The 27,500-nt window shown below is 44.5% G+C and overlaps 1 protein-coding gene across 1 annotated transcript in view; it reads right to left on the bottom strand.

Annotated features, from left to right (window-relative positions):
• Nucleotides 1-27,500, bottom strand: part of bmp7b (bone morphogenetic protein 7b) — a 37,927-nt gene that overhangs the window by 1,216 nt on the left and 9,211 nt on the right. The window contains exons 2-7 of the mRNA XM_084070252.1: nt 15,691-15,883; nt 13,562-13,710; nt 9,791-9,994; nt 3,324-3,400; nt 2,592-2,702; nt 1-1,170 (exon numbers count right to left, since the gene is read on the bottom strand). The exon at nt 1-1,170 is cut by the window's left edge and continues 1,216 nt beyond it. Coding sequence (XP_083926378.1) covers nt 1,021-1,170; nt 2,592-2,702; nt 3,324-3,400; nt 9,791-9,994; nt 13,562-13,710; nt 15,691-15,883 — 884 coding nt within the window. The 3' untranslated portion in view covers nt 1-1,020. The remainder of the gene's footprint in view (nt 1,171-2,591; nt 2,703-3,323; nt 3,401-9,790; nt 9,995-13,561; nt 13,711-15,690; nt 15,884-27,500) is intronic.

Consider the following 27,500-nt stretch of genomic DNA (forward strand, 5'->3'; position numbering starts at 1 on the left):
TGACTGTGTATTAATATACAATCACTGCTTTAAATGTCTCATTATACACAGTAGAAAGCACGTGTTTTGTGTGTGCGTTTGTGTGCCTGTGTGTGCACGTGTACACGTGCGTGTGTGTGTGGGTGTGCATGTCGGTGTTTGAAATGTTCCTCCGCCTCAATTTCTTTCTTTCTCTCTTGGTTCCTCTAGTGGTTCTCAACCTTTTCTGGATCAGGGCCCACTTGAAAGTCTCAAAAGCGTGCATTTAATGATAAATCAATCGAATTTGTGTGCCGGCTTGGATCAATGGAACAAACAAAGTTTACTTTGCGTTCCTATATATTGGTGTGACAAGGTCTTTTTCATATTCACGTTATATTATGATTAAAATATTAATGTTTTGGCAATTATTTGGGGGCCTACTTGCAATATCCTCACGGCACCACAGCTTGGGAATCGCTGCGCTAGTCCAACTCTTCCTTGAAACTACAAAATATTGTAAGAAAAAGGCCTGTCAGCCACTGTTCAACACATGTAATGGAGTGATGGGACAGGAAGGTTGAATATGTGTGTTTGGGGCACAGTGTTTACTTCGGATGAACCTCCAGCTAAATAAGTTTCCCTCCGCCCAGTAAACAGGCTTCAACTAGGTCCTCAAAATGTTTGCATTGACATTATGTTTACGTATAAGTACGTATAAGTGTGTGTGTGTGTGTGTGTGTGTGTGTGTGTGTGTGTGTGTGTGTGTGTGTGTGTGTGTGTGTGTGTGTGTGTGTGTGTTCAATGTTTGACATGTCAAGCCAAACATGGTGGTAGACGGCCTGCATGCATGCATGCTTGCATGTCTGTGAACACATGCAGGTGTTGTTGCACACATGTGTGCACGTGTGCATTTGTTTGTGTGCGCACAGGCGAGTGATGGTGCATGCACACATAAATGCATGTTTTTGTCGTTTGTTTTATTGTTCTTGCATATGCAAATGCATATGCATCTGCATGTGTGCGTGTGTGTGTGCGTGTGTGTGTAAAGTTGCTGACAGTCTAGTGGCAGCCACAGGCTCTGACCACCATGTTGCGGTATTTCTTCAGGATGACATTGGAGCTGTCATCGAAATACAGGACTGAGATGGCGTGGAGCTGCGTGGGAGCGCAGCAGGGCTTTGGAACCGTTTCTGGGTTGATGAAGTGAACCTGCCATGAAGGGAAGATGATGGAGAGTGAAGGCCAATTCATTAGGGGTGTGCCGATATATCGTCCCGCGATATATCGCGATACGTTTTCGCGACGATATGTATCGTTTTGGGGAAAAAAAATATCGTTTTTGAAAAAAAAAAAAAAAATTTTTTTTTTTTTTTTTTTTTTTTTACAATCATAATAATCAGGCATGCAAACGGCCCCGAAGTGAAAAGAGTGACAACATGTTTTTTTTTCGGGTCAGGTGTCATACTATTTGGATTCAAAACGGCTATTGTAGCTGAAAAGCTACAAGTTTGCATGTCTGAATAATGCAAAAACAGAATTATTTGTTAGCATTTTCTTTTTTTCTCCTCCATATATTTTCATAATAAAAAAAGTGCGTATCGTATCGTATCGAAATCGTATCGAAGTTGTGAGCCAAATATCGTATCGTATCGTTTCGTGAAATTAGTGTATCGGCACACCCCTACAATTCATGCTTCGTTGCACGCCTGTTGCTTGCCCAAAATAACAGATTTACAAGCGGGGGAAAAAATGGCCCCGTATAAATTACGCTCAAGATGGAGACTTGCTCAGACAGCAGGCAAATCCGATTTGTTTCTCTAATCTGATCCTTAGGACTGACTGTCCACATTTGTACGTGTTTCCATGTGGTTTTCCCCTGTTCAGACTTCATAAAACCAATCTAATTCCAATCTGGATAGGCCAAAAAAAGATTCTTGCTACAGTAGTCTCGCATAGCCAGACAATCAGAGTCTTGAGAGCTTACCGATTAACCAGCAAGAGTATGCTATCGAACAAGTGGCAAAAATAATATGAAGAACCGCCCTAAAGTCTTTGGATTGGTTTTGCAATAGATTTATTTTGTAAAGCTCTGAATTGTTTCCACCCATTTTTATCAGGTACATGAATTTAGATATCTATCTAACCAGAAATATTGGTGGGCGGAGATGTTCTGGCTATGCAAAACTAATGACGTCCTAACGATTACACAGGCATAACACAACATTTAACCGCATGGGAGAGTTTATTCCACACAGAATGAGAATGCTGTTAAATGCCATTATATGAAAGAGAGATGGAACACACAGTATGACATTAATGTGGGGAGAAAAATGAAGTTGATACTGTACTTCCTGTGAAATAGCCTTGACTGCTCTGCCTCAAAAACATGCTGACCACCAAGTTTCAAGGTCTGATCAGGAAAATATAAACCAAATAAGAGCAGGCATTTGTGCTGTGAAAATCCTTCACATGATGACAAGTCCACTTAACTTCAACCTGACAATATTTTCAAATGTTTTCAAGATCTGATAGAAGCGGTGTTCTCTTGACATTTGGGCATGATTACACCCTGACACGGCTGCCGCCAATGCACTATGGGGTTTATGTTTCCCGTTGTCATGGCTACTTACGAGTGTTTGCACAATGGCGTGGTTTGTGGCATTCATATAGGAGTTCAGTGGGAAGGCACACTCTCCCTCACAATAGTAGGCCGCATAGCCCTCTGGAGCAATGATCCAGTCCTGTAGGCGAAATGGGAGACAGCCAGAGGAGAAAAGATAGGAAAAACAAGCTAGTTAGAGACAGCAGAACAAGGAACTATTGAGGTACCATTTAACCTGTACTTTTCCAGGAAGTCCCATGGAGATACACATCTCTTTTACAAGGGAGACCTGAAACTAGCTACACCGGCGCCCCAGCGTAGTGGGTGTAATGTTATGTTGTTTGCTACTGTCACGAAGATAACTCGGACTGTTTTGATACGATTTGGATCAAACATGGCAGATGAGTTGAGGGTAAAGGTTAGGAAATGAACTAATGTTTTTTTACCCCCTAATTGGTCAAAGGTCAAGGTCACAGTGCAAGTTCAAAGTTCAAAGTTCAAAGGCCATGCGTATAGATACTGTACTGTAGAATTCATGAGGTGCGAGTGTAGCTACTTTTGAGAGCATTTGCAGTTATTTGTGTGATGTATAACCATTGTGGACATGCTGAAGTGGCAACTCAGTCAGTATGTTTAAAAGAAGAGAGAGAGAGAGAGAGAGAGAGAGAGAGAGAGAGAGAGAGAGAGAGAGAGAGAGAGAGAGAGAGAGGGGGGGAGAAAAAGAGCGGGCAGAGGAATGTGTGTGGGGTGCTTTCCGTACCTGCCACCCCAGATCTCTGAAACTGACGTAGAGCTCATGTTTCTTACATGCCTGCTTCTGATCAGCACTGCTGTTCTCTGAGAGAGAGAGAGAGGGAAAGAGAAAGAGAGAGAGAGAGGGGGGGGATATTTTACATCATTGAATGTGATACCACGTTCAGACCAGGCATTCACATTTACTAACACCCCAATTGGACACCACAGTACCACATGATGCAGAGCACAGCTGAACAGAGCCCAAATTACGAACATTAACCTCTCAGACTGGTAATTGCTGTAAATGAACGGCCCACCTGCCTGTCCTGTACCCAGACCTCGCTCCCTTTTGGGGGGTGGCTAAAACAGATGTGCACGGCACAGAGAGTACAGGCTGGCCGTGCCACATTCTCCATAACTCAATCCCACCTCCTTTCAACCCCCCACCCCCCACCCACCTCCTGTCCTGCTTCCTTCATTTATATCTGCTTCCATTCTACCATTCCTCTCTCACCCCTGTACCCCTCCATATGTCGGTACTGAATACTGTGTCCTCTATCCGGAGACCCCCCTCCCCCCACCCTCCCCTCCCTCTCTCCTGCCCTCTGGGGCTCTGGGGAACATTAGTCGCTGCGAGTGGTTCAGATTGAGAATGATCACGAGCAACTGGTTCTCATCAGGCCTTTAAAGACCAGCATCCAGCACTCAGAAAAAGGCCCATTTGGCCCATGTGTTGTGGCCCGGCCTGCCCCGTAGCACGGCCGCAGATGTGTTTCAGCCATAAAAGCCTTTTCGCCCCGGCTTCGCCTCCACATACGGCGATGATGCTGGCTCCGGCCCGCTCTGTAATGCTGGTGTAAATAAACAAACGACTGGCGGAGGGCTATTTGAAGCCCAGGCATTATGGTCTAATGTTTCAGTGCTTCACATAAACACAGCGCGCTCGCACCTCCAGCACCCAAAAAGACCCCAGTATGCACGCTTTGTTATCAGAGCTCCGCCGCATTCAAAGCCAAGAGGCGTTCTATTGTTGGTTCTGGAAGTGTGTGTGTGTGTGTGTGTGTGTGTGTGTGTGTGTGTGTGTGTGTGTGTGTGTGCGCGTGCGTGCGTGCGTGCGTGCGTGCGTGCGTGCGTGCGTGCGTGCGTGCGTGCGTGCGTGCGTGTGTGTGTGTGTGTGTGTGCGTGCGCGAGTGTGTGTATGTGTGTGCATTGGTGTAAAGTAACTAAAGCACATGTACTCAAGTACTCAAGTACTGTACTTAAGTAAAGTTTTTACTGGAGTATTTCAGTACTTTCACTTCTACTCCACTACATCTCAAAGGTAAATATAGCTGCAAGCAGCAATGAGCGGTTTCGAGAATAATGGCAGACTGGCAGACTGTGACAGAGTGGCAGACTGGCAGACTTTGACAGAGTGGCAGACTGGCAGACTGTGACAGAGTGGCAGACTGGCAGACTGGCAGACTGTGACAGACTGTGGCAGACTGGCAGACTGGCAGACAGACAGACTGTGGCAGACTGGCAGACTGGCAGACAGACAGACAGACAGACAGTGACAGAGTGGCAGAGTGGCAGACTGGCAGACTGTGACAGACTGGCAGACTGGCAGACTGTGACAGAGTGGCAGACAGACAAACAGACAGACAGACTGTGACAGAGTGGCAGAGTGGCAGACTGGCAGACTGGCAGACAGACAGACAGTGACAGAGTGGCAGACTGGCAGACAGACAGACTGTGGCAGACTGGCAGACTGGCAGACAGACAGACAGTGGCAGACTGGCAGACAGACAGACAGACAGACTGTGACAGAGTGGCAGACTGGCAGACAGACAGACAGTGACAGAGTGGCAGACTGGCAGACAGACAGACAGTGACAGAGTGGCAGACTGGCAGACAGACAGACAGACTGTGACAGAGTGACAGAGTGGCAGACTGGCAGACAGACAGACAGACAGACAGTGACAGAGTGGCAGACAGACAGACAGTGACAGAGTGGCAGACTGGCAGACAGACAGACAGTGGCAGAGAGAGAGAGAGAGAGAGAGAGAGAGAGAGAGAGAGAGAGAGAGAGAGAGAGAGAGAGAGAGAGAGGGAGAGGGAGAGGGAGAGAGAGGCAGTGAGAAAGAGAGGCAGTAAGAGAGAGAGCGAGAGAGAAGAAGTGAACATGCATTAATTAACAAAGTCATGATTTTTGTTCAGTAAATTATATTTGGACCGGTTAAATTGGGGTTTGAACCAGGGACCTATAGACTTGTGGGTAGACAGTGTAAAGGATAAGGATAATTCCAGGTCCGTTCATGAAAGTCCTTGCGGTCTTGTTTCCAATGAGGGCCTGTGAGCAATTAGGGGTTAAGAGTCTTGCTCAGGGACACATTTCATTTCATCGACACATTTGCTGGCCTGGCCTGGAATCGTACCTGGGGCAACCAGGGCCTCTGGCTCCCTAGGTGGGCTCACTAACCACTCAGCTATGGCCACAGTACAGACTGAGCCATTGGATAGACAGAATTGGATTTCATATGTGGTAAGTTATCATACAGCATGGGTTGCTTATTATATACATACAAGCTCATAACGCGTCACATTGTAGATCGGCTGTATGTGGTTACTGTAGGTGTTGTATTAATAATTACATCTGCAAAGTAACAAGTAACTAAAGCTGTCATCTGCTGTAATTGTAGTAGAGTAGAGTAGTAAAGTAAAAGTACCTAAAAATTGTACTGTGCATGTGGCAGGTGTGATTGGTGATGAGTGAGAGCAGGTGAGAGGGGTGGATCCAATCCATGGGAATAGGGGGAATTCCAAATGATGATCACCTCAACGCATTGTTGGGGACAGGGATCGAACCAGCGACCTATGGATTCACAGGCTGCCTCTCTTCTCATTGAGCTAAAGATATGGCCTCCCTGATTGTGTCTGTTGATATCTATAGGTTTTTCCGTCCTATAGGTTCTTCCGGTGTGAGATTGTAGATCAGCTATTTTCACAAGAAAGTATGTCATACATAAAAAACAACTACTCTCAAAAGCAATTCATTTAACAATTGCATGTTTATTCATTGATACAGTCTTGTTGTGTGCAATGCAATTGAGTTGAGGTCTGCATGAGGTGAGATTTGAACCGGCGACCCTCCGGTATCAAGGCAGATGATTAAGCCATTGGGCCAACAGACCCGAACTGATGAAAAAGGAGTTCACACACATGACACACTTTCACGCAAATTGCTGAGAAATACTGGATTTAAATGTTTTTCAAACTGCTCAAAATTGCAGACAATCTAAGGGCGGAGTTTACTGGTTAACAATTGCACATGCATTCATTGATACAGTCATGTTGTGTGCAATGCAATTGAGTTGAGGTCTGCATGAGGTGAGATTTGAACCGGCGACGCTCTGGTATCAAGGCAGATGATTAAGCCATTGGGCCAACAGACCCGAACTGATGAAAAGGGAGTTCACACACATGACACACTTTCACGCAAATTGCTCAGAAATACTGGATTTAAATGTTTTTCAAACTGCTCAAAATTGCAGACAATCTAAGGGCGGAGTTTACTGGTTAACAATTGCACATGCATTCATTGATACAGTCATGTTGTGTGCAATGCAATTATAATGAATTCTACATGACGTGGGATTCGAACCAGGAACCCTGTGGTTTCAAGGCAGATGATTAAGCCATTGGGCCAACAGACCTGTACTAGTGAAAAGGGAGTTCACACACATGACACACTTTCACGCAAATTGCTCAGAAATCCTTGGTTTAAATGTTTTTCAAACTGCTCAATATATTTCGGAATGGAAACTAGTGGAAAATAGTCGATCTACAAGCTCACAACGCGTTGCTATCTAAAAAGGTGTGAGATTGTAGATCGGCTATTTTCACAAGAAAGTATGTCATACATAAAAAAAAACTACTCTCAAAAGCATTTCGTGTTATTGTCTAAACATTGCACTTGTCTGAATTAACAGGGTCATGTTTTGTACAATGCAATTTAAATGTGAACTGTAATAAGTGGGATTTGAACCAGAGACCTTCGGCACATGAGACTCACACTCTACTGGTGGAGCTATCCAATACACAGCCTTAAACAGTGAAAAGGGAGAATCCAACAAAACAAAACAAAAGCGCGAATGAAGTACGTCATACATTGAAAATAACTACTTTCAAGTATGCATTTCTCGTCATCTTTAACAATTGCACATGTATTCATTGATATAGTCATGTTGTGTGCAATGCAATTATAATTAAGTCTACCTGAGGTGGGATTCGAACCGGCTACCCTATGGTTTCAAGGCAGATGATTAAGCGATCAAGCTATTGAACCAACACACCTGAACCTGTGAAAAAGGGCCTCAAACATGTATTTGACACAGTTTCATGCAAATTGCTCAGAAATCCTGGATTTAAATGTTTTTCAAACTGCTCAAAATTGCAGACAATCTAAGGGCAGAGCTTACTGGTCAAAGTGATACATGTGTTCCTCATGAGTCAAGGCACATGTGTAAGCAGGTTTAACGGCTGTCGGCCAAACGAGGCATGACTTTTGCCTGTTTAAAGTTTGCATTTTCAAAAAATTGCTATAGCGCCCCCCTTTGACCAATTGGAGTAAGATTGGTTTCAGTGATACTTGGAAGGACCCTCTACAATATTGCAAAGTGTCAAACAAATGTGAGTCTGCATGTATGTGTTAGGGGCAGATGAATAATTTAAAAAAAGCTGCAATTTTCATTGGCTTATAAAAGCTTAACGTTTTCACTTATGGAAAATCCGCTTGGTTACGTCTGTCGGCATTGGTCCAAAGTCCATGTGTATACAGTTTCGTACAGATTGCTCATAAATCCCAGGAGGAGTAGGCTTTTTACTGCTTTTCATAGAAATCGAAATGGTGGGAGATCTAAAGGTCAGAGGTCAAAAGTCAAACAGTGAAAGTTGTTAGGCATGAGGAGACGCATGTGTGTATCGAAGTTTCATGGCTGTAGGTCGAACAGGGCATGAGCTGTACCTGTTCAAAGTTGGCATTTTCAATTGAGTGCTACAGCGCCACCCTTTGGCCAATGGTTGTGAGTTTCGGGTTTTCGCCGTTTGGCATAGCCCTCTACCATATTGCCGAATTTCATAAGAAGTGACCAGGCGGTTAGGCCAGAACTGGCAAAAACGGCGGAAGAATAATAATAATAATAATAATAATAGTGAAAGTGTAGAGATGTAATAGGGTTCGAAGCCTTACAGGCTCTCGAAACCTAAATATTGTACTTTTACTCCACTACAATTATCTGAAAACTAGTTACTTTTCAGATATAAATTATGATATTATGAAACATGCATTAACCACTTCAGCCCTATTTTATACCTAGGCTATTTGAAAATAGCCAATCTACTAGCTCACAACGCGTATCACGATCGCGACTTGTGTGAGCTTGTAGATTTGCTATCTTCAAACATTTTGGTACTTTCACTTTTGGTACTTTAAGTACATTTTGATACCATTACTTTTGCACTTTTACTCAAGTAGATTTGGAATTCCGGACTTTTACTTGTAACGGAGTATTTCTATATTGCAGTATTGGTACTTTTACTTAAGTAAAATATCTGAGCACTTTTCCCACCACTGAGTATGTGTATGTGTGTGTAGGCCCGCGCATGTGGCTGCGTACATATGTCTTGGCCCTGGTGTGGAGCTTTTCACAGGGATAAAGACATTCCAGTTCATCTGTATCTGATTCCAGTGATTCCACCTGCAGATAACACTAGCCAGGCCTGCATGAGGAGAGCGGGCACACATGCAGCTCAGCAGCATAAATCACAACTGGCTGCCCTAAGATCCCAAACACAGAACATACGGACGTATGTATACGATACGTACAGTATGTACGCACAATATTTGGAACCTAGGCAACCAGTGCTGATTTATGGGCACACTTGTACTTACACAGACACACACACACACACACACACACACACACACACACACACACACACACACACACACACACACACACACACACACACACACACACACACACACACACACACACACACACACACACACACACACACACACACACACACGTGTGCATGTTTGTATTGTTATACTTGTGAGGATATAAACATTTAAGGACGTTAATTTTGTAAATGCCATTTTTAACCCTGACCCTGAAGCCTGAGTTGAACAGCTTGCCGGAGTCGCACGCCCAAAATAGCCGATCTGCAAGCTCTGCAAGCTTTTGAGCTTGTAGATCAGCTATATTTGGCCATAAAACAACCACTTTTCTTGTGAAGATGGTGTGGTCCTCACAATGTCTATTTGTCAAATTCTACTGTAACTTGGAGTGGGAACATTTGGCCCTCACAAGTACACACACACACACGCACACGCACACACACACACACACACACACACACACACACACACACACACACACACACACACACACACACACACACACACACACACACACACACACACACACAGACAGCAAGGTCGCTTACCTGCTATGTTGGCTACTCGGAGGGCCTCTTGGCCCTTGGCCCCTTTAGAGCGGTTGGGGTTGCGCTGTTTGGCGCCCCCTGGCGCCGAGCGGATGCTGCGCAGGTGCACCTCCGTGGCTTTGAAGAACGCCACCATGAAGGGCTGTTTATTCTGGGGCCCGCTGCGGCCAATCAGGCCCGCCACACGAGGGTTAACGCTCTCGCCTGCAGGGGGAGACAGAGAGCACACTTACGATCTTGTGTATAGGGGCTCACTTAACCCTTTAAGGCCAGGGAACGCATCTGTGTCACTTTAGATTTCTTTGGCTGTTCAAAAATAGCAGATATACAAGCTCATAGTGCGACACTGAGTGCCACGCTATGAGCTTGTAGATCTGCTATTTTTGAAAAAAAAAGTTGTGAAAATGTCTGCAAATCTTTGAATATATATATACATTTTTTACTCAAATCTTTGCTTCTGGGGTTCCCTGGAACAAACTATTTTCAGATGGGGGTCCAGGGCCAAATACATATAATTTTGGGGGTCCTTGACATGAAAAAGCTTGAGACCACTGATATGTATAGCAACATACGCTGTTAGGATTTAGAAGACATTTGTAGAATCCCCCAGAAGCAAAGATTTGAGTTTAAAATGTTCGCTTTAAAATTATATATTCACCTGTTTCCTAGGCTGTGTGTTTTCCACTTCCTGTCGATTTCATTGGATATCATTGGTCATCTGACCAGTTTCATTGGATTTCATTGTATCAAATCGACAAGAAGTGATAAACACACAGCCTAGGACACAGGTGGATATATATTCAAAGATTTGGACACATTTTCACGATTTTAAAAAAAATTGCATTTTTGCTATTTTTAAATAGCCAAAGAAATCTAAAAATGACAGAGACTATTTCCCGGTCTAATGGGTTAACCACTTGAGTTACAACTGACTGTAAATCTCTTCGCCAAAAATAGCCGATCTACTAGCTTACGACGCGTCTGTGAGCCAGCAGATCTGCTATTTAAGCCGAATGTTCCCCCCAGAATACAAATGCTAGGGTTCAAGTGTATTTACTATACATTGTTGAGTCCCCCGTGGCTCTATAGGCTCCCTTCTCTTTTTTTCCCTCTACACAAAATCTCTTCGCTGAAACTAGCCGACCTACAAGCTCAGCTCACGTCGTGAGCTTGTAAGCTCAGCTATTATTTTTTGCCTAACGTTCGCCCCCAGAATATAACCGCCCAGGTTCATGTGGTTACAGTAAGTCATCTGGCAAAAGAGGGAGATTTTTTTTTATGAATCTACTTCCATGTGGAAGAAGGGGCGAGGTGAATGCTTTGGCAGCGTGTGCCTACTGAGTGTGTGTTTTAGGTGTGTGTGGTCCAGTCACTCCCTAATCAAAACCACCTCTAGTGTCTGTCATGCCGCAGTCCACTGCACAAATGAGGTTTTCCTGTGAATTCCTTTCTCCTTTTCCCCTTGTCTGAAACGTCAAGACCAAATATAGAGCTGGACATCAAAGAAAGAAACCCTTGAGTATTTGAGTGCATGCGCGTGCGTGTGTGTGTGTGTGTGTGTGTGTGTGTGTGTGTGTGAGTGCGAGTGTGTTATAATGTGTGTGTGTTCTCACACAGAGGAATGTGTGTTTGATCGCAGTGTGGAGGTAAACCCCGGCTGCTGGTCGCCTCTGGCGACGGGACGTCCCAACGCGCCTGTCTGCACACGCTCACCCATAACCCCTCCACACAGCCAACACACACACAAACACACACATACACACACACGCGCGCGCGCACACACACACACACACACACACACACACACACACACACACACACACACACACACACACACACACACACACACACACACACACACACACACACACACACACACACACACACACACACACACGCACAGCCTCCCCCAGCAGCACCCTCCCTAAACATGAAAGGGATACACTGTCTGTTTTCTTCACCTAACATGTAACATCCTGCCATCCTCACAGACACGCTATCTGTCGTATTTATACACCACGCTGTTATCTATCCTCCTACATTACACTGTTTTGCTGATTAAAAGGTTGTTTTCCGATGATGACACAAACGCCCCAACATCTTCATTTCCAGATTTGCTAATCTAGATGTTGTGCCCGTATTATAACGCAGTGTGTTTTCTGCACGGCTGCTGATGACGCTCTGGGTATAACCCATTAAAACCGGGAACGCATCTGTGTAACCACTTTAACCATTATGTTATACTTTGGCTATTTTTGAAAAATCTTGAAAATTTGTGCAAATCTTTGAATATATATATTTTTTAACTCAAATCTTTGCTTCTGGGGGGTCCCTGGAACAAAATATTTTGAGATGGGGGTCCGCGGCCAAATACATATCATTTTGGTGGGAAAAAAACCTTTCCATTGTAAACATTGTGACAAGAGTTTCTTTCAGTCAAGTCATCTGAAGAGATACCAGCGTATCCACACTAGAGAAAAACCTTTCCATTGTAAACATTGTGACAAGAGTTTCAGTCGGTCAAGTCATCTGAAGACACACCAGTGTATCCACAATTGAGACATAAAGAAGTTTGAGAACCACTGATTATAGCAACATACGTTTTTCTTTTTTAAACGTTAGGATTTAGAAGACATTTGTAGAATCCCCAGAAGCAAAGATTTGTACAAATTTTCAAGATTTAAAAAAAAATAGTAGATCTACAATATATGTATATATTGTATATCTGCTATTTCTGAATAGCCAAAGTGCAAGATTATATTTAAAGTGGTTAAAACCTAAAATGACAGATGCTTTCCCGGTATTAATGGATTAATGACGATGACGGAAGACGACGACGACGGTGAACTGACGAGCGGCGTGCTGGTGTTTTCCGTTTCACTCTGATCTGGCACGGAATGAAAGCATTGCTGATTCTTTCGCAATGAAAACACTAAATCCTATGACCACATGTAGGCTTTGTTTTCAGACCGCGGTTCAGGCAAAATCTGCAGAAATGCGTTTCTCAAATCTGATCTTTAGGACTGGCTGTACAGTGTCCACGCTTGTTATTTGCAAGTGATCAGATCGGATGTGCGTCTTGGTAAATGGTGCATTTATATATAGCGTCATTAGCGCTGACATCATCGACCGGCCTCCAAGCACAATGGTAATGTTTTACTGCTCTAAGTACTCTGACAATGGGTACCACGGGTATCTCCCGAGTTATACTTCCTAGTGGACGGCCCTGTTGGCCCTTAAGTCCAGCAGTTATTATCGTGAGAAGACAAACCTATTTTGGGAGAAATCTTAGCATAAAGTTATAGCTATCTACAAGATAACATTTACCAACAGCTGACCCGGATGTGTCCAAGGGTTTTTGGCTAATCTCCAAGGCAACACGAGAGCATCAGTTGAAATTGGGGGTCTTCAACAAGGGGTCCCGGACGTCTAGGGGGTTCTCAGAGATACTGCAGGGGGGCTGCCAAATCTTTGTGTGATAGGAACATCCCTATTCTGGGGGGGAGGACATTTGCCCCCAGAGGGGGCAAACGTGTCGCAGACGGTTCAAGTTTACAAAGTATTGAGGGTTTTTAAGTGGTTACATTTCTGAAGATACACATTTAACATGAATCTAATATGTAGTCAGGGATCCCTGCTTCATCTCTCTCTCAGCTAAGGGGCTCCTTGGCCTGAATAACGTTGAAGACCCCTGGTCCTATGCGAATGCAACGTGCAGCGTTATCACCTAAGAGCCAGGGAAACAGGGCTGTTCTCAGTGACTATACCCACCATCAGCCCTCTCCAGGGCCAGCTGCAGGCCCAGGTTCCTGCCCGGGTTTAGGACCCAGTGGTTACTGGTGGCTGTCACGTCAAACACCAGCCAGCCTTCCTCTGCGGCCCAGATCACCCGCGAGTCCAGCAGGAACAGATCTGACTCTCTGGAACGCAAGCATGCACGCACACAACACAACACAACACACAACACACACACACACACACACACACACACACACACACACACACACACACACACACACACACACACACACACACACACACACACATACACACCGTCAGATAAACAGGAGTAAACAAGGCTAGATGCACAGAGACTGATTGGAAGCGTGTGATACACTTAATCCGTTTGAAATTTGAAATGGGGCAACGGAATGGCGTGAGCTAGTCTGACAGAGGAAAAGAGAAAAGGAGAGAGAGAGAAAGAGAGTGAAAGAGAGGAAGGAGAGGGGGCTCCAGATGGTGAAGCCCTGGGGAACACTTCATTTCCTTAATTGACAATAATGGCTTTATAAACGACCGGTCTTTTCATACACTACGTGCCGTCCATCACCGGCAGGAATTCACAGAACGAGCCAGAGACACAGAAAGACACAGACTTATGGTCCTTACACACCGGGAGCATTTATCCTGTGCGATTAATTCACCCGAAATCAGATATATCTTTTGTTGTTGTTAATGTCATGAATACATTGACACAGAGTGCAAATATTATGTGGCGATAACGCAACACATGAATTGAATTTGGACAGGGTCTGTGTTTCTCATCGAATAACGACATCAACATTGTGTGAATGATAATGATAATAAATAACCTTGTTGTGTGAATGAGGCATCAACTATATAAATAGTTTTGATGCAAAATACTCGTTTGCGACTTTCGTATCGTTTATTTGAAAGGTCCTTGCACACAGAGTCAGGAGGAGGGGGTTTCTGCAAAATATAAAAACGACAACAAACCTTTTCACACAAACACACGCTTCTCTGTGACCTCTTGCACACCAAATCCGTCTTTACGAGGGTCTGTCTGTGTGTCTGTGCGTCTGTCTGTGTATGTGTTTAATCTGGCAAACCACCGGACCGATCTGTACCAGTAGGCCACAGAAGTAACTCATTTCTTTTCATGTATGTTTTATCCTTTTTTTAAATATTTAAATGTAATTTTATAATGGATATAATGGAAGTAAAGGGGGCTCTGATTGAGCTGAAATCTTGCTCAAATGTGGATTGGCTATTATCACCACGTAACACCGACGAAGGATAAAAACATTCATTTTCACGATTTCCCCCCCCCCCCCAAAATAGCAGATCTACAAGCTCATAGCGCGGAACACATATGTGTTCCCGCTCTTAATGGGTTAAACATAATTACTCGCTGAGAGGAGGATGAAAAGACAAACAAACAAAACAACTTAAGCAGCAACAACAACAACGCTCATACACCCCCAAGTATCATTGTTCAGAACTGGGTGAATCGCTTTCTGTTCATTCTCCGAACCGAGACCAGAATCCCTTGTTGCTTTCCTGTGGTCGTCCATGTAGCTGGAGCTGTGGCTTCTCGTGTGTCACCCTGCTCGGGTTCACTCGTGTACCCTGGACCTTTCGCTGGCCGTGGAATAAATGAGTGTGTTGTTCCCTCAGGACAACAGAAACCTTTAGGAGGGGTCATGGAGCGCGGGACGCGGCCCATTCCAGAGAGCCCCCTTTGCCAGTGTGGGTTACATTACACCTTCCGGACGGCTCAGATTAGCCACATGGGGAAAATAGGGGAAAACTCCTACACTGTAAGAATACCGCACCGCACGGGTCTATTTGGTTACATTTGTACACTCTCGAGTGTTACGAAATGGATGAATGAACACTGAGGATTTTACTGTGTACTCTGGTTAGAAAAGCTTCCAGAACACGTGGCTGAGGGACTAGAAATGGAATACAATTACATGAAATTTAAAAAAAACCTTGGCATGCCGGTTCACAGTTACTAAACACCAATCTGGGAACCCATTCGATTAAAAAACAAGTGTGCGTGTGTGTGCATTTGTAGATCGGCTATTTTCACAATATTTATCTGTGGAACCGAGTCAAACTAAATGTAACGCCTCAATTCCTAGGTACACACATACCTGTCCGAGTGCTCTTCCAGTACTTGGTAGACACTGATGCGGAAGGTTTCGTTGTCGTAACGCTCGTGGATGAAGTCTTTATAAATGCGGAATTCTGCCGCCGTAACCGCCTCACCCTCTGGGATACGCGACACGTCGAATCGGAACTCCCGATGGTGCCGTCGCACGGGCAGGAACTCCTTGTCATGCTCCACTGGAACACACAAACAAACATACATGTTCATGTCATGCACATTTACACTGAGGGTTTTCATCATGACTTATCCTTGACTTCTTTTATCCCTGGCGTCCCTATTTTGGGCAAATCAAAAATATCTACAAGCTCGCAAGAGAGAATGTAGAGAGATTTACTGAACAATGATATCAATAATAAATCATTCTTACAATTTCCAATAACAATACAACTAAAATAACAAAAACAACATGGATTTAATATGGAACCTGCTACATCTCAACTAGTTATAATCAGGACCAGCTGCTATGCAGCCAGCTCTTTATGGAGGACTTAAAAGTTAGAAATAGAGCTAATCAACCCATTCCACATAATTGTTGCACAGTCCTTTCCCCAGTGGTGGAAAAAGTACTACTTTTTTTTACTCAAGTACAAGTATCAATACTGCGATATAGAAATATCATAAGTAAGTTAAGTTAAGTATTTTCAAATATATTTGACCTTAAAGGGGAAATCCACCCATTTTCAATATTTAACTATGTCATTAATATAGCATAAAGGAGTTGTGTGGAAATAAGAAAAAAGTTCCCCCCTTTCTGTGTTGCCTTGAAATGGAGGATTGATTGTGGGTTTAACATTGCAAATTACAACATGATGAGTCATCATGTTGTAATTTGCAATGTTAAACCCACAATCAATCCTCCATTTCAAGGCAACACAGAAAGGGGGGAACTTTTTTCTTATTTCCACACAACTTCTTTATGCTATATTAATGACATAGTTAAATATTGAAAATGGGTGGATTTCCCCTTTAAGTGGTTAATGTATGTTTAGTAAAAAAAAATCTAAACTAAAAAGTACCAACTGATTTTTCAAATAATTGCAGTGGAGTAAAAGTACAATATTTTCCTCAGAGATGTAGTGGAGTAGAAGTAAAAGTATTGAAAATTGGAAATATTCCACTAAAGTAAAGATACCTCAAAATTGTACTTAAGTACAGTAAATGTATTTAGTTACTTTCCAACACTGGTCCTTTCCCATACAGCTTTTGAATCTACAAGGTACAAAGTCTGTAGAGACTTGTTTTCGGATGAAGTTTAAGGATCAACCTTACACATTTATTTTGAGAGGTATGCAGCTCTTTAAGGATCAAGAAGCTAGTGTACCAGGATGTAGAGGCAAAATCAAAATGACAGTGAACAAGAACCCCAGCCAATACTTCAAGAGCACTTCTATCTATCTATAAAAGTGTGGATATTCTGGCAAGAAATATTACTTTTTGATTGACATTTTGAGATAACTTTTAGTGCCATACTCTCTCTCAGATAGTTTATTGTCTAATATGCAGTCAAAGTAAGTAACTGCTTCCTTGGCTGAAACTTCAAAGTCACCCCACTACCACTCTGAACCCGGGCGGATTCTTTAGTTTTGCATTAGACCCAAAGAGTAACAAGATGGAGAAACAACAAAGACTCCTTTGGTGCTGCATCGCTGCAGCGTTGACCTTTCCAAGGCTTTTTACAAAATTATAATTTCCCATAACGTTTCCAGAATGTTCATGGCCATACAAACCCTGATACATGTAGACGGGAATTATCAAACAGATCATGGTTTGTTTTCACTCCAAATGTAATCAAGCCAAATGCCTTCAAGTGAACTTCAAGTTCACTTTATTGTTACATCACAAGTTTACACTAGATATAAAAGAGTGTGGGAAATCTTTTTTTTTCCTTTCCACGGATTCCAGTTAACATTTAATAACCAATATACTTCATCGTACGATGAATAGTGAACATTTTTGAAACTTTTTGCCTGTAATGACATGCCCAAAATAGGATCCCAGATTGAAAGAGGTTAGATAAGAATGAGAGAATAAATATCAAATATAAAGTGTGTAATAACAAGTTCCTCAGCCTCAAATAAAAGTACTACCTACGAATACAAGAACGCTCGCAACCAAAAAACGCTCACCCCGGGTCAAATCCGGTGACCTCGGAACAGTCGCCACCAGGTATTCCTAAACATAACCTCAGTAAAACTATGCCTAAACCTAACCTTATTCCTAAATGTAACCTCAGTAAAACTATGCCTAAACATAACCTTATTCCTAAACGTAACCTCAGTAAAACTATGCCTAAACATAACCTTATTCCTAAACGTAACCTCAGTAAAACTATGCCTAAACATAACCTTATTCCTAAACTTAACCATAACTATACCTAACCCTAAACGTATTCCTAACCTTATCCTCAGTAAAACAAATACAAGAATACAAGAACCACTTGTGCGAGCGGTCAGCGAGAAAAAATGGGGGCGAGTGTTTTTTGGGGCGAGCGTTCCGGTTACCCTACCTACTGCCGCTGCAAACCAGTAGGATGGCATCAGTAGTGAAAATACACCTGACAGGTTTACTGACCAGTTCACAGACTGACTGACCGACCGACCGACCGACCGACCGACCGACCGACCGACCAACCGACCGACCGACTGACCGACTGACCGACCAAACGGCAGACAGGCCAAGATGCAGACAATGACAATGGAATCGAAGCCAAGAACCAACGTCTTTCTCAGATTCTTCTCACACCGTTTTCTTTCCTTTTTTTCGTAATCAGAACTGTTTGTTCGAGGGCCCAAATGTAACCTGTCAGAAGATTGTGGGTCAGCGCCAGAGCAAACACGTCTATGGACGACACGTCGTGCGCGAGGCACAGGTGCTGGCTTTTGATTGAAATATCCATCTATAGAAGTTTAAACGGTCCGGGGAGGGGGGGGGGGGGGGCAGAGGGGACGCATTGGTCTGGCTCACACTGTGCCATGATAGAGAGATGCAGGAAGACTCTTGACAGCTTTATGGGGCCCTTCTCCTCTCCCCCTCTTCCTCCATTACAGCCCCAGAGAGTCATCTCGTCCGCCTGGCCCTCATCTGGTTCTCATGAGTTGGGGGGCTTGGTGTTTGGTGCCCCCCCCCCCCTCTCCCTCCCAGCCTCTCGACCCTCTGTACCCCCAAGACACGGCCCTTCTGACCCCTGGTCCTCTCATGTCCCAGCAGGACATCCCAGGGGTCAGCGCCTTGTCTCTCATCATCTCCTGGCCCTCTCTCAGCCAGGATCCCCCCCCCCACCCACACACACACACACACACACACACACCGGCCCCCCCACCCCGTCACTCGCGGCCGTCACACACAGACCCCCCACTACAAGCAGTACACACACACACACACACACACACACACACACACACACACACACACACACACACACACAGTCCATACAAGCGCATGTGTACACACAAACACACTCAAGCACAGTGCGTACTGCGCGCGCGCGCGCACGCACGCACGCACGCACGCACGCACGCACGCACGCACGCACGCACCACACACGCACGCACACACACACACACACACACACACACACACACACACACACAGGCACGTTTATGAGCTTGCAAAAAAAACATGACAGCACTACATGATCCATCAAACCATATGACTTTTTAATGTAGCACATGGACGACATCCGGGAGACTCACTTCCTTTGAATTCACCCCTCTTTTACACACACACACACACACACACACACACACACACACACACACACACACACACACACACACACACACACACACACACACACACACACACACCCCAACCACATGAATCTGGGGACAGGACTGAGTCAGAGCAAGGTGACACACAGTGCCCAGGGAAAGCCCTCTCCCCCCCTCTCTCTCTCTCTCTCTCTCTCTCTCTCTCTCTCTCTCTCTCTCTCTCTCTCTCTCTCTCTCTCTCTCTCTCTCTCTCTCTCCCTCTCTCTCTCTCTCTCTCTCTCTCTCTCTCTCTCTCTTTCTCTCTCTCTCTCTCTCTTTCTGCCAGTCCATCCATACACCAGCTTTTTATCAGAGCAGAACGCAGCTCTGGCAGCAGAACCCAGGCTCTGGATCTCTGCCAAGGCTCTCTCTCTCCCTCTCTCTCTCTCTCTCTCTCTCTCTCTCTCTCTCTCTCTTCTCTCTCTCTCTCTCTCTCTCTCTCTCTCTCACACACACACACACACACACACACACACACACACACACACACACACACACACACACACACACACACACACACACACACACACACACACACACACAACACACACACAGGCAGTGGAATGGGTATAGGTTGTCAAAGCCGGTACGATAAGTGACCTAAAGCGCGTTGTAAAGTACAGTGTGTTAGTGTTGTTTTGATGTAATTCCCATGATAATCCCATCACTCCTGTCACCGTGTTCCACATATTCTCTCTCTCTTATATACATTATCCTCTCTCTCAGCTAGTATTCTCCCTCTGCTCTCTCTCTCTCTCTCTCTCTCTCTCTCTCTCTCTCTCTCTCTCTCTCTCTCTCTCTCTCTCTCTCTCTCTCTCTCTCTCTGTTCTGCATGTCTTTTCGTTTAGGGCCTCTATTGAACCCAGTTGCTGCAGGGTATTTATTATACAAAGGCAGCACTGTCAGATGATTGGCCAGAGCAGGAGTATGAGAATGGATCTAATTACTGTCCAATAAAAAAGGACAGCTCTCTGCTCTTTGTTGACCAGTAGATGCTCTGCCTTTAAGCGCCTCCCGCTGTGCACATGTGCATTACTATGCTGTACACATAGTACACGCACTAGTACGGCATAACAGTACAGTAATACTGACTGAATTAATGTCAGATACAGTACAGTACACTACTAGGGCTGGGTGACACGACTTCAAATCAATAGCACGATTATTTCACACTTTAGCCTCGGTTACGATTCATGAACGATTATCTAGAAAAAGATTAAAAAAAAGAAGACCAGTAGAAACCAGAAAGCGACTATTTTCACTATTTGTGTATGTCACCAATGCACATCAAAGCATAATACAGGGAACAGTGGTTAATCAGACAAATTGATTTAGTCGATTATGATTATTATAAAATCTATTTGAATTTGTTTGTGTAGATGTATTGATATATAAGAAATAGATAAAACATTATCCCCCAAAACCCGCTCCTCGATTAACCGTTTAACGCACATGGGCAAGATGAAGTTGGTTATTGGTTCTAAACATTGGTTTTGATATATTTTCGGTTAATTTCCCAGCCCTATATAGTATTACTGATTTGAGGTGTGTGAGAAACAAACAAAGGGTTATACTTATATAATATATATATAATATATATATATATTATATAAGTATAACCCTTTGTTTGTGACAATATATACTATATATAAATATATATATTTATATACTTATATACTTATGTATAAACGTATAGTACAATGCTTTATCCCTATGAGCCCTTCCAACCCCATCCCCACACCTGTGCCAGTGTTGCATTGTGGGCTACCTCCATCAATAGGGGCTTTCATGGAGACCCCCACCTCCTCACCCCCACCCCACAGAGTCACCCTTTTAAAAGGTTACACTGCATACATTCTACTGGTTTAAGTGCCCATGGGAACCCATGGGAACCATCAGCGCTGGTACACCTGCTGCTCGCCGCGCTCCACGGCAACGGGGCCAGGTGTTCTGATGTGACCCGTTCAACAGGAAGTGACATCATGACCTCTGAGGAACAATATAGCATTATGAACCCGTTTCCTCTCATTTCTCCATTTTGGAAAACTATTAGAACAATTATAACACTTTGCTGTTACAGACAACTGTTGGCATGGGAGGAAATGATGACGACTAACATGTGACACCCGCTCCTCCATGCTCCCTGACTCCTCATCACCTCCTCAGCACCCTCTTAACTCCCTGACTCCTCATCACCTCCTCAGCACCCTGCTAGCAGTGTTGATTTCGTCGACTAAAACTATGACGAAAAATGTTCATCGACTACCTTTTTTCACTGACGAAAACTAAATAAAAACTAGATAAAAACTAAGCTATGATGACTAAAACTAAGACTAAATATATTGACAATTTCGTCATCAAATAAAAACTAGACTCAAATGTTAGGGAGGGACTAGTGGAGAAGAGATCCAGTAGAACTAAAAGACAAGTCATATTATGTTTGCGCTCGGGTGTTGCGCTCCTAAAATAGCAGATCTACAAGCTCGAGCTACGAGCTACGAGCTTGTAGATCGGCTATTTTCAACATGCAACCAAGTGCAAAAGCAGCCATTATGACGCCATCAAGACACCGCCGAAATACATTTTAGTCGACTAAATCAACTGTAGATTTAGTCGACTATAATCTTATGATATTTAGTCGACTAAAACTAGACTGACAGTAAAACATTTCAGATGACAAAAATATGACTAAAACTAAACAGAATTTTATTCAAAAGACTATGACTAAAACTAAATCAAAATGTGCTGTCAAAATGAACGCTCCCTCCTCCTGTATGGGTGCAGGTGCACTCCCTCTGGGGAGAAAGCCAGACTCGTTCTTTAGAGGCTCCAGATCGGCCCAAACAGACACCCCTCCACTGTAAAAGAAATAATAAAATAAAAACTAAAAAAGCCCTTTATCTGCACTTCAGAGAACAGCTGGCTGCTGCTAAGAAACTCCCACAGTACACAGTCAAACCCTGAGTGTTAATTTAACTCTGGACCACAAAAGGGGAACCGTTTGGTTTGCACTATCCAGGCACAGGCTTTAGATCTCTTTATCTGTTTTACACCATGAGAGAATGGTTTCAACCCACACAGCGTATAGCGTACCGTACAGTGTCTCTCTCTCTCTGTGTCTCTCTCTCTGTTTCTCTGTCTCTCTGTCTCTCTATCTCTCTCTCTCTCTCTCTCTCTCTCTCTCTCTCTCTCTCTCTCTCTCTCTCTCTCTATCTCTCTCCCCCTCTCTCTCTAAGGGATGAGGCAGTCCCTGCATGGTGAAGAGGGGGAGCAGGTGCATTCATCACTTCCTCTGGGAGGAAAACGCCACAAACACACACTCATATATACAGTATGACTTATATGACACCTCCACATCTGTCTAGCAAGAACACACACACACACACACACACACACACACACACACACACACACACACACACACACACACACACACACACACACACACACACACACACACACACACACACACACACACACACACTCCATCCATGTTCACTATGTCATCTTAGTTATTTTGTAGCACATTCCTTGTCTTTGAGTGGGTCTGTATAAAAGCATCTTATAAATGCCTAAATTGTTAGATGTAACATGACTTAATAGTTCTTCTTTTCCTGAATCCATTCCCCTTGTCATCTTTCCTTTCTGTCTCTACTCCACCTAATACAGGTTTAAGTGGTTAATCAGACTAAACAAATTAGTCTATTATAAAACATCTATTAGAATGTGTTTGTGTCGATTCATTGATATATAAGACAAGAAAACAAGTGCAAGAAAAAATGCGCACAAAAAAACACACCTGCTGTCTACAAGCTTACAATGTATCACAGCGTTGCAGGCTTGAGCTGACTGTAAGGCTCGAATGAGCTGACTGTTTTGGTAAAATAACTTCATCCATCATAGACCACGATGATTCGATTCATCTGTTCTACATGAGCAAGATTAAGTCAATTATTGGTTCTAAATGTTTCGATATATTTTCGGTTAATTGCCCAGCCCTACTCCACTCCTTCTTTCCTTTCCTCTGCTCTCCTCCCCTCCCCTCCCCTCTCCTCCCCTCTCCTCTTCCTTCTCTCCATCTCCCGCCAGCTCAGTGGTCCTCAGACACCTTACGCGGCACCTTGTGTTCTGGAGCAGCGGCAGACGGACCTGACGGCTCACATTAGCCCAAGTGTCTGTTTGGCACCGCCACACCCTGCTCGCTTCCGCTGGCCGTGGGGGAACGGGGGACGGGAGGTCTCACCCCTACCCCCGGCTCAATCCTCTTGAGATAACCGTGTCACCACCACCTCACTCTGCATCCCTGCAGAGCCCATTAACTCCCCACTCACTAGAGTCCTGATTCCCAGAGGCACAGCGGGTTCTGTGGGCTCGAGGTGTCAATCACACCGGGGTCAGGGCTTACGGGGGGGGGGGGGGGGGGGGCTTTGTAAAAGGGATTTAATAAAAGCTCTACGAAGACCTGGAAGTCGACTAATGGTCTCTTTTTTTTTGTCTGTCTCTATTTCCCTCTCGCTCCCGGCAATGTCTTCGACATAGCACTGGAAACAAGCTGGTCATAGTTTCCATAAGCTAAAGACAGACAGAGAGAGGAAGAGAGAGAGAGAGAGGGAGAGAGAGAGAGAGAGAGAGAGAGAGAGAGAGAGAGGGAGGGAGAGAGGGAGAGTGAGAGAACAAGGCCTGAAAGATGGAGAGAGAGAGAGAGAGAGAGCGAGAGAGAGAGAGAGAGAGACCAGGGGGAGATTGCTCAAGATGTTTACCCTATAAAGAGGAACAAGGGTTTGATCTCCTGGGTGACGGGTGAGTGGCCACGGCAGAGCCATTACCACGTTAGGAGACATCCTGCCCTCTGGTAACTGCTGATGACATCATGGCTGTGTGATGTATTTACACTGCTGTAAGGCCTGACAGCGCTGCTTCCCTGGGAAGTTCTCTATACTATAACTTATACTCATTCCTAACAATTATTAACTTATTACTGGAAGGTAAGTTTGTGGCCGTCTGTGTGTGTGTGTGTGTGTGTGTGTGTGTGTGTGTGTGTGTCTGTGTGTGTGTGTGTGTGTCTGTGTGTGTGTGTGTGTGTGTGTGTGTGTGTGTGTGTGTGTGTGTGTGTGTGTGTGTGTGTGTGTGTGTGTGTGTGTGTGTGTGTGTGTGTGTGTGTGTGTGTGTCAGTGTGTGCGTGCGTGTGTGCGTGCGTGCGTGTTGTGTTTACACCTGCATGCGCGCTGCTGAGAACCGCAGTACCGCAATGGGAGTAAGTGTTCATATACATAAAACTGGCACTCAAATCAAACATGTGTACTGTATGTAGCCTGCTGCAGTACTACATACTTTCCTATATTCACTGTTAGCCTAGGTAAGGTTCTTGATATCAGTTGTGTAATGACCTGTCTTGTGACAAACATTGAGACAAACAACTGACATTAAGATGTTGTTCACCCTTGGCCTTATATGTTCTCCTGACAGTATGAATATTATCAAATCGAGACGCCACGATGTATGCAGGCCTGCTATTTATTGTTTTGAGTACAGCTAGGCTCCCTTCTTATCTATGTGTGTGTAACTATGGTCTGTCTGATCCCTGCATTCTCCAGAGAGCTACGTTGCCGCACTGTATTTAATGTACCTCTCCCGTGAGCTCATCGTAATAAACACGTAAAAAGAAATACACCAAGTGTCTCCGGTCCAGAATCCCTCGACACAGAGGAGACATGTGGTTGTCTAGTACAAGGGTTCCCAAACTTTTCAGCCCGCAACCCCCCAAAAATATCATATTTGAACTGGGGACCCCCCACCCTGACAAGCACAGGAATTGTAGGCATTTAGACATTTAGTTTCACTCGGTTCCACACATAAATATTGTGAAAATAGCCGAACTACAAGCTTGTAGATCGACTATTTTCACAATATGTGCCTCTTTCTTACGTAATATTTGACAATTTGGCAAATTTGGTATTAAAAAGGTCTTAAAAGTCATTAAATAACTCTGAGAGTGTACAAAACGGAACCAAATGGATCCGTGTGTGCACTGTAGATGATAGACGAAAATCTATCAAATGGGGGGTTTGTGGCCAAATGCATATCAATCCGGGGGTCCTTGAAATGAGAAAGGTTGAGAATCACCGGTCTGCACCCTCCCCATGATGACCAACAGTTGGGGTTGGCAGTGACATGGACGTTACCCTATACGTACATATGTTACAGTTCATGTGGGAAACCAGTACATGTGGGAAAAGCGGAACGAGGAGTGCCCGGAAGCGGGTCTTGAGACTAGGCCCCTCGACGGAAACAAAACACCCCCCGGCCACCGCGGGAAAACCGTGTCCTTGAGCCTGGGGCGGCGATTAGCGGAACCGGTTAGCCCGTCAGCTTCCCGTTTGCTTTTTGGCCGAAAACGGAACCTCCAACATATATATATATATATATATATCATTTTATATACATAATATATATGTATGCATATACTGTATGAATACAGTACATATAATGGGTGGCTGAGTGACCTCGCTGTCTCTTAGTGGAGCAGTCAGAGACGGCTGCCCTCCATATCCCATAAACTTTAGTGCTGGGTTCCACCTCACGCTTCACTGGACGTTATGGAGGTGCATTTCCCTTGTGGACCAGAGATTTATACTGGACGACATGTAACAGCCTGGGACTCACAGGAATGTGTCTGACTGAGGTTAGGGCCCTCTCTGCCCTGTGCTTTACAGGGCACCACCATACCGGCTGTGTTTAGCCAAAGTGGTGAAGACCAAGAAGCCATGCCGTATATTGACTCGAAGATCCGGCAGTTAACGCGCTACTGAGTCACCTCAGGAAGCTGGAAACCAGCAGCGACGTCGCCATGTGTACTCACTCCCGAGATCTGTCCTGAGATATTCTTTGGAGCGGCTAAAGAAAGATTCTTCCGCTTTGAAGGAGCCGTCTACTTTGAGCTTCAGTGCATTTGCGGCCGCTGTTCTGTGGTGTTTTATATGTGCTGAGAGAGTGGGATAAACGGAGAACAGAGGGACGGTTGCCAAGCAGTGCGGGATCTGTCAACTAATGCCACTGTAACCATCTGCACTTCCTCTTAGCTGGGGGATAACACAACTGAAAGAGACGTGGAACCACAGTCATTCGGTTTCCCCTTCTCCCTCTTCCCCTCATCCCCTCATTTTTATGTTCTTTAATTTTGCGGCCGCAGCAACCACTCCCTCCTCAACCAGCCAAGCCGCCTCTTATTATAGACCTCAGGAGAATTCACATACAATGCGGACATTGGCACATGCAAGCGCACCAAAAAGACACAACGCACGTGCACAGGCGTGCACACACACACACACACACACACACACACACACACACACACACACACACACACACACACACACACACACACACACACACACACACACACACACACACACACACACACACACACACAGCGCACACACGCACGTACACACTCACACATACACACACACACACACACACACATACGCACATACACACACACACGCACGCACGCACGCACACACACACACACACGCGCGCGCGCACGCACACACTACAGGAGATTTCCCAGTGCCTACATAAACCTTTTTATAATTCCTTCCCCCAAACCCTAGGGCGGCATCTTACGTACATATGACAGGCACCTTGGCACCCTGATTTTAAGAGCTTGTTGTTTATTTAGTTTAATTACAGACCATTCAGTTTTAAAATAAACAAAATAGTTGCGAAGGAAACACGAGGCATGCAGCTGTACGCTTGCCTAAATAAGCAGCGACCTGTCACATTCGATTCATATTTCATGTTAAATGCTCGCAATATTTCATCACTTATAAAAACACTCGCGCACAGTTGTTGCTTGGCTTTTACAAGCTTTGATTTTGGCAGTTTGAGCCGGCCGAGGAATCTGGTGAGCATTACGGCCTTCCGCTAACGTAGTGACTAGCATCACACATCACACAGTCCAGCTGGTGACGGGGTAGAATATAGGGTGGCTCTAAAATAGTGTTTTATTGCGCACAAACACAGAGAAACTCATTCTGACACC

This window comes from Gymnoscopelus microlampas (genome assembly GCF_963454915.1).
Source record: "Gymnoscopelus microlampas genome assembly, chromosome: 10".
In the NCBI taxonomy this organism is placed as follows: domain Eukaryota; kingdom Metazoa; phylum Chordata; class Actinopteri; order Myctophiformes; family Myctophidae; genus Gymnoscopelus; species Gymnoscopelus microlampas.